The 7,841-nt window shown below is 54.5% G+C and overlaps 1 protein-coding gene across 1 annotated transcript; it reads right to left on the bottom strand.

Annotated features, from left to right (window-relative positions):
- Positions 1–898: 898 nt before the first annotated feature.
- Positions 899–6,658, bottom strand: SHISA2 (shisa family member 2). Its single transcript, XM_067290552.1, has 2 exons — positions 6,296–6,658; positions 899–4,189 (listed from the first exon to the last, which is right to left on the bottom strand). The coding sequence occupies exons 1-2, from the start codon at positions 6,603–6,605 to the stop codon at positions 3,636–3,638; spliced, it is 864 nt and encodes a 287-aa protein (XP_067146653.1). The 5' UTR covers positions 6,606–6,658; the 3' UTR covers positions 899–3,635.
- Between the last annotated feature and the right edge of the window lie 1,183 nt (positions 6,659–7,841).

Below are 7,841 nucleotides of genomic sequence, written 5' to 3'. Positions count from 1 at the left end.
TAAATTCTCCCCATAATACAACAGGAAGAGTCTTGACACAAGAATATTGGCCTGTCCTATTGAGGGTTCATCAAGGCAGCAGGTCTTGCGCTGCCCTGCAAGCAAGGCCCCTGTCTGCTGGTGCTTGAAGCACCCGGCCGCCCTTCCAGCCCTGCCCTTACATGTGCACTAAGACCAGCCAACACTACGTTTTCCCAGACTGTTCCTATTTCTGGGTCACAAACACATATAGCTGATGAGGACCAATTTCCCACCCACACCTTTTTTAGCCCCCTCCCCTCCCCAGGCCATGTGTCTGCCTTGCGGCTCAGCACAGCGCTGGTAAATCCCTGCCAGTGTAACCGTGGCCAGGAGCCGAGGGCCTCTGCGAACAGCAGGCTTTGGGCTCTGCCGCCCGAGCTGCAGGCGCCGGCACGCGCCGGCCTGCTGAGTTGTGCCACCGGCACACCCAGGTTTTGTGTCGCTTACAAGAACTGATTTTGCTCGCGTGAAAAGCGTCTCGGTGGAGAAGGAAGCGGGAGCAGCACAGCAGCTCACCACGAATCATTAGCTAGAAACACTTAGCGTTTTCTAAAAGCAAAATCCTCCGAAAATCATCTGCTCCTGCACCATTGGGGTTACCAGGAAAGGGGGCTGCTGACGCCCCGGCCGGGCAGGCCACCACCAGCAGTTGCTGTTAGTGCAAGGCCTGGCCCCCACTAGCCCCCCGGCCCCCAGCCGCCTTTCCCATGCGTCCCATCTCTTGGTGCCTGGGGCAGAGCCTGGGCCTGGGCCGTGTCCCAGCCACGGGACCCCGCTCGACCGGCACTCCCAGTCCCTGCCCTGCTCCCCCTGGGAAACCCCTGGGGTGGCAAGGCACCAACTGAAGGAAAAATTACTATGGCAGAGCAAACCGAAAAAAGGTCACATCATAAAGTATTTATTAAGAAACAAAGGGGGTTTTTTTCTTCATTTGTAAGAAACACTTTAAAATCAAGTGCCCTTTCAGAGATTTAAAGGCTATATCAAATGTTAACATTGGTTTTACATTATTATACATGACATTAAAAAAAACACCACATCTCACCAACTTTCTTTTATTACAGCTCAAGTTTCTTTTCCTTCAATTGTAAATCAATTTCTACAGACTTAAATTTAACTTATTCATATTTTTTTGAACAAGTAAACAATATACAAAGAGAATCACCTGGATTTTGTAAGTCAGAGCAGGTGTCCATATCAGGGCATGTGCAATGAATGCAGAGTGTGCCTGGAGGCAGCAAGAGAGCAGACTTCAGTTGCAGTTGGAAAGGTGACATCCTTTACAGGCTTGTCTTCTGGCAAAGAAATAATAGGCATTTGGGGCTGAGCATCTCCAACTCCTGTCGAAAATACCAGCAATCAATCAGAGGCCTCCAGGCCCCCGTTTTTAATGCAAAACTCAACTTTGCAGGGTCAGAGTAACTGAGCCAGTTCAGTTCCACTTTCAAATGCAATTTAAGCACTAAGATACCTAAGTCTCCATGAGACCTGAGTGTGTATTAAGTCCTTCAAAAGCATGGGAGCACCCAATTCTGATACACCTACTGAATTTTAATATCCCATGAGGCGCCTAGCTATATTGTCAGGCATTTAACCAATTCGAACTATCTAGCCCTTGGCCCCTGTAGCACAGAGCAGGCCAGTAACTAAATACTGCCAGCGAGCTGTCTCGCTGCTTTGCAGAAGATGCCTGGCCTGTCTGGAGACCAAGCCCAGCTTTTTTTCCCAGCCAAACGTAAGCCAATCTTTTTGTAAAGGTCATACACACTGAATGGTGAGATGGCAGCCAGTAACAGCAGCTCTGGTATAAATTACCTATTCATTTTCCCATTTCAGTGGTCAAAAGCATTTCTTCCTTCTGTAGGCTGCTTGTGTGTGTGTGGCATGTTTACAAGTAAACCATCAGATCTGGCAAAGATTCCACAACTATGTGTAATTTTAAAACAAACGTACAAAAAATAGTAGTATCACAGTTATTGCTACATACTGATACAGTATCAGACAATAAGAAACCTTTTATCAGCTCTGGTCTGGTTACAGTAATTGCCTGGTTTTGGTCTGCCCTTATTCTTCTGTCGTAGTATTTAATCAGAAGAACAAATGGACTGAAACGCAGAGAGTAAAAATTTTTTTAAAAGACAGAAACAGGCTTAGAGAGTGTTAGGTTTGATTTAAAAAGTCTGGAGTGATATATTACAAATAGCACAATCTGATTATTTGCAGTACACTGTTGCCTCTTTAAACTCGAGAGAAACTTTTCCCCAAATAAAGCAAAAAAATGGAGCCAGCAGCTTTAGAGCGAAGTCGCTCTCTGCAACATGCCATGTGCTCGCAACTCAGCACTGCACAGAAACACCGCGTTTCGGGAACAACCGCGCAAAACGAAAAGTTCTAGGAACTTTAATTTTTTGGTTGGGCCTCTTTTGTTATTCTCAATGCAGATTTTTTTTTTTTTTAATGTTAAGTCTTTCTACCCCAAGAAAAAAAGAAAATAATGGGAAGGATACAGAATCTCTGCAAGCCCCTCCAAGTTCAATGTGGGGGCGGCATTTTCTTACCATCCCAACTGCCCTGTGGGATCAGGGTTGGGAATTCAGAAGGGGCCCACGGAGGAACGAATCCCATCTTCCTATGGTCAGACTCAATTACGAACCAGTGATGAGGTGTGGGTCTAACACGTTTGGGCATATTCACACAGGTTTACTATTTCATGGGAAATGGGGTTAAATTAGGCATATTTGAAGTCACTATATGACCCTTCTCTGCAAACTTAGTTCCAGCTCAAACATGGTGATATCTGAATCAAAAGTTTTGGCTGAATGCCAATAAGACCAAGTACCTCGTACCCTGTTTTTATTAAAATGTTCACAAAGATAAACAAAGGCTGTGCAAACCACTACTAGTTCCTGATCTTGAGGCAAAAATCAAATCAAGAAGGGTTTCAAGTGCACCAAAAGCAGAGCTGAATAATTCATACTCTGCTAATTCCTACATAAATACAAGGGACAAGGAAAATTGTTCTTTGCAAGGCTAAGTATAATATGGCATTTCGCCCAAACCTAGGGTGCCTAAGAAACCATAGGAGTCGATACCGAGAATCTGGCATATAATGATTGCACTGTTCAGTTTTCAGCTGTGATTGTCTGTAAAGCAATGTGAAATGTCATTAAGGAACTGGAAGAGAAGAAGAGAAGAGAGGTTTCTTAAGTACTGCAGTCTCGTACAGTGAAACAAAACTCTTTCTATGAATTAATTAGGCAAATACTTCTGACCATGTCACACCTGAAGGGCACTTAATGGCTCCGGCATTTATCTCACAGATACAGTCATCTGAAATGCATATGCATTTTCAGTGTAATCCTTTGCCACTGTAAATCATGCACTGGAATGAAAGCGTATCTGGAAATGTTAATTCAGAGATACCATCCTACAGTTTCTGGCAGCGGACCCCGACGAAAATAAATGGTTTATAAACAGTCTGACATGCATGAGCCTTTCAAAATTATTTACAAATGATGTCCCGGGAGCGTCATTCCAAGGAAGTATTTCTCCTCCGTCCAGTTTCGATGTTAAAATCTGTTGGGTGGAGCGGGGGTGAAGGAAGGCCTTCGAGGTTACACAGTCACAGCTGGATACATCTTCTGCTCGCCGCCGGCATGCGGGTAGGGGGCCTGGACCTGCCGGTAGCCGCTCTGCAACCCATCCAGGAAAGGTGGCACAGGAGTCAGGGGCAGGGCGTCGTGCTGGACCGCGTAGCCCACGTAGGGCGGGTGCAGGTACTGCCCCTGGTGCGGCACGATCTGGGTGGCCTGCTGGCAGTTCAGCACCGAGAAGTTCGTCGGCATGTTGACGTACACGTTGTTCATGGTCCCTTCCGGCAGGCAGCAGTTGGTCTGCGACCTGGTGGGGGGCGCCCGGGCCCCCGAGTTGGCGCTGGAGCTGGAGCTGGCGGCGGTGCTCGACTGGCGGGAGGAGGAGCCGCGGGAGGTGCTGGCGCTGGGGATCATTGGGATGGTCTCCATGAGGCGGCTGCCCCCCGGCGCGCGGCTCTGCTGCGGCTCCTGCTTGGGCCGCAGGCACCGGCAGCAGCACGCTGCCACTAGCGACCCCAGGATGATGAAGGCGACGAACACGGAGCCGACGATCAGGAACGGCACATAGATGGGCACTGCAACGGGAACGAAAGCGTCGGCACCGGGCGCCCAGGACCAACCCGCGCAGCCGCGGCAGCGGGTCCCACCGTCCCCGCGCCAGCCCCACGGCATGCATAAGCTCTCCAAGGGGGATGCTCAAAGCTGCACGTTCAGCCCAGCGTTTTACACCCCGAGGATGAAGTGGGCTGCTAAAAAACCCACAGCTGCAGTTTCCAAAGCATCTTAGAAGTTATCAGTGGCTACTGGGCCTGCGCTGATCCTAGCGCCCGCTTCCTTGCCAGCGGGGCAGCTCTTCGCCTGGGGTTAGCGGATCCACCAAACCTGGAGCTGGGAAACCGGCCTTCCTCTGGCACAGGGGCAAGGCGCCAGCGCTGCCCCAGCCACCTCCTCCTCCTCCTGCGCCCGCAGCTGGGGAGGACCAAGAGCCAGGGCTGAGCCGGGGGGCGCGGAGCGGTCGAAGCCGGGCGCCCGCATCCCCCCGCTGGCCGTGGCCCCGCGGCAGGGTGAGGACCCCGCGCCCCAGAGCTGCCCGGCAGGCAGCAGCTCTCCTTAGGGAGGGGAGCGGGGCAGGAGGCGCCAGCGCGGGAGTGGAAAGCCTTGGCAACGGAGAGCAGCGGGTTTGGGACAGTAACGAGGCAGATGGCGAGCGCGGCCCTCCGATGGATACCGGCCCTGGTCGCTCTGTGCTCCAGGGGAAAAAAAAAAAAAAAAAAAAGAGATGTTTCCTCTGCCTCGGTCAGAAACGCGTGGAGGGTATTTCCAGGAATAATGAGGGGGAAGCGCCTGCCCTCAGTTCTTTTGACTGCGCCAGAGAGCACGCCTGGGCTTCATCATTTCCACTGAAACCCGCCAGCCCCAAGGCTCAGAAAGCGCTACAAACCCTCGTGCAGCTCCCCTGACCACGGCCGGCCCACGCTGGGCGCAGCTGCACCTCCCGCGAGGCAGCGAGCACCAGCACGAGCAGCAGCCTCTCACCAAGCGCCCAGAGCAGCTGGTAAAGCTGCAATTAGTTATTAAGCAAAACGCCTTATTCTACAAACCATAATCAGGGGCTAGATGTGCACCCAAGTCAGGATGCCTACTGGCACAGTTGATTTAAGTGCCTTGGTTACTGACCAGAAGGCCACGGCTCACCCCCACTTCTGTCATTTTAGCACCTTTTAAGCAACAGCGTTTGCAAAAAATTGTGTTTACTGCTATACTTGGCAATACAGTAGCGCTTTAGCAGGTGCACGCGCTTGCTGCAGATTGTAACACAAGTTTTGCAAGAATAAATCTGTCCTAATTATAACATCACTTCAGGCTACTTCTAGTGTTCAGCATGTGTGGATGGCAGCAAGTGTGCTGGAAAGCCACAGAGGTTTTTTTTAAACAGCAGTAGAAAGACTCAGGTTTATCCTTGAAATTCAATCTTGTAAAAAACAGTCTTAAGTGGTGGTATCTGAGCTCGAAGAATGTATACAATTAGAGCGGGACTGGCTGGAAGTCATTTCAAAATGTCATGTTACTTTTTTTTTTTCCTCCGCACGGGTTGTTTCCTTTCATTTTTTTTCCTTCCTTTTTTAATTGGGAGTAAAAACAAGGCTGGAGAGCCAATTAAGAGCAGCGGCAGCGCGCTCCAGACAGCGCGTCGAGGCTCTGTGGGAAGAGGCGACAGCCACTTTTAAAGGAAAGCGGTTGGGCTTCCAGGTAACAGCGGGACAAAAGCGGAGCCTGGGCACTTCTCTCCTTTGTAATAGCTGCAGCGCTCCTCGGTCTAGACCGCACCTGTATCGATTTCGCCTCGCGAGTTGTGCCGGGGGGACTCAGTGACAACGACCCGGTGGTTCAGCGGCCCCGCAGCAGCCCCGCGCGTCCCCACCCGTCCCGGGCAGGTTGGTTTGTTTTGGGTTTAAAAAAAAAAAAAAAAAAGAGTTTGCCGCAGACCCTACGCGGCTTCTCCCCGGGGCTGCCGGGAGCGGAGCCTCGCCGGTCACGGACGAACCCCTCTCCCCACTGCTCCGGCCAGGAGCTGCGCCAGGGCGGCCGGGCGCCCCGTCGGGGCAGGGGCCGGGGCCGCGCAGGCGCCGGGCGGCTCCGAGCCGCGGGCGCGCCAGTGGCCGGGGCCGTCGCCGCCTCACCTGCCGCGCCGTCGGGGCCGTCCTTGCCGGGCCGGCCCTGCTCGCCGCCGCCGCCGCCGAGCCGCCGGTCGTTGTCGCAGGCGCCCTGGTCGAGGCGCGCCTCGGCGCTGGAGCAGCAGTAGCGCAGCGCGCAGCTGCCGCAGCAGATGGTGGCGTCGCCGCCGTCGAAGCGCTCGGGGCACTGGAAGCCGTCGCGCCAGCCGCCCTGCCCGTCCAGCCAGCCGTGGCAGTACTCGCCGCTGGCCGCGGCGCCCGCCGGCAGCAGCCAGCCCAGCGCCGCCAGCAGCAGCGAGCACCGCCCGCCCCACATGGCGCCGGCGAGGGGCTGGGGCGGCCGTCAGGGCCCCCCCGGGCCGGGGCAGCGGCGCCCGGCCCCCCGGGGCTCGCAGCCGCGCCGCGGCTCCCGGCGCCGCATGCCCGGGCCCGGCTCGCGGGTGCGCGGCGGCCGGCGCTACGCGCTACTCGCTGCCCGCCGCCCCCCGCGCCGCCGCGACGGCCCGGCCCCCGCGCCGCGCCGCCCCCATGGGCGAAGCCGTGCGGCGCCGCCCGCGAGCCCGCTCCCGCCGCCGCCCGCCCAGCGGCGCAGAGCCGCCGCCGCCGCCCCGGTGCGCCCCGTCCGGCGCCGCCGCCGCCGCCGCCCGGCAGAGCGCGCTGCCCCCGCGCCCCGCCTCTTATGGGCACCGGCGCCGCGCGGCGCATGCGCGCGCCCGCCCCGCCCCGCCCCGCCCCGACGGGGCGCCCCTTCCCCCCCCCATGAGCGCGTTCCCCGGCGCCCCCGCGGAACAGTGTCCGGGAACGGCGCTTGCCGGCCTCCCCCCGCCCCCCCCCCCCAAAGCAAAATCCACCTTTTCCAACGCTGTCCTGCGCTGGGGTGTTCACGCCGTGCCACCCCTAAGTTAACCGCCCCGAGGCTCAGGTTTCCTAGGTGTTAGACCTTGACTGAATGTTAAAGCAAAGCAGCCATTAAGCTGCTATAACACCTGCCCCCCCACCCCAAGTAAAGCAGTACATGTAGCATATGTAATCTTAAAGCTCTATAGCTAGGCCGTGCTTCTGCTCTGCCTCCCCGCCCACGCCCCTGCTCCTGCTGCGGCAGTGAATGCACTCGCTCCTCTGCTTTCCCTTTCGAACTTCTCAGAAGTCAGAGGCAGCTCTGAGGAAGTTGTAGAGCTGCTCTTTCAAGCACCTCAGAGTTGCCAGAGTATCAAGGAACGGTTCTCCCTGGAGTTGTTTCTTTTTTCATACCAGGGGAGACTTCTGTCTATGAGATACTAGAGCAAGTAAAAATGCTTCTTTTAAGAAAGAGACAGAAAAAAAGCAGCTTAAAGACTGTCATTGTTTTTGAACTCTTTCTGCTACTAAGTTGTTTCACTGCAATGAAGATGATTGCAAAATTACACTTCTCTCTTTCAAGCTTTTCTTTTTTTCCCCACTTAAATTATCATCTTTAACTAATAACATGCTAGTTTTATACTTTCCATTTTCATCTCTCCCTCTCTTTTGTTCTCCCTCCTTTCAGCCATCCTTAGACAGCTGCAGGCTTTCA

This window comes from Apteryx mantelli, chromosome 1 (assembly GCF_036417845.1).
Source record: "Apteryx mantelli isolate bAptMan1 chromosome 1, bAptMan1.hap1, whole genome shotgun sequence".
Lineage (NCBI taxonomy): Eukaryota > Metazoa > Chordata > Aves > Apterygiformes > Apterygidae > Apteryx > Apteryx mantelli.
The sequence above is the reverse complement of the archived record's forward strand: the minus strand, read 5'-3'. Positions and strand labels throughout refer to the sequence as shown.

What these genes read in the sequence shown, in the direction of transcription:
- SHISA2 (XM_067290552.1), bottom strand. Translation starts at nt 6,605, where the DNA reads ATGTGGGGCGGGCGGTGCTCGCTGCTGCTGGCGGCGCTGGGCTGGCTG. An exon ending in CGGCCCCGACGGCGCGGCAG is followed by an intron (nt 4,190 to 6,295) that starts GTGAGGCGGCGA and finishes TTCCCGTTGCAG; the next exon opens with TGCCCATCTATGTGCCGTTC.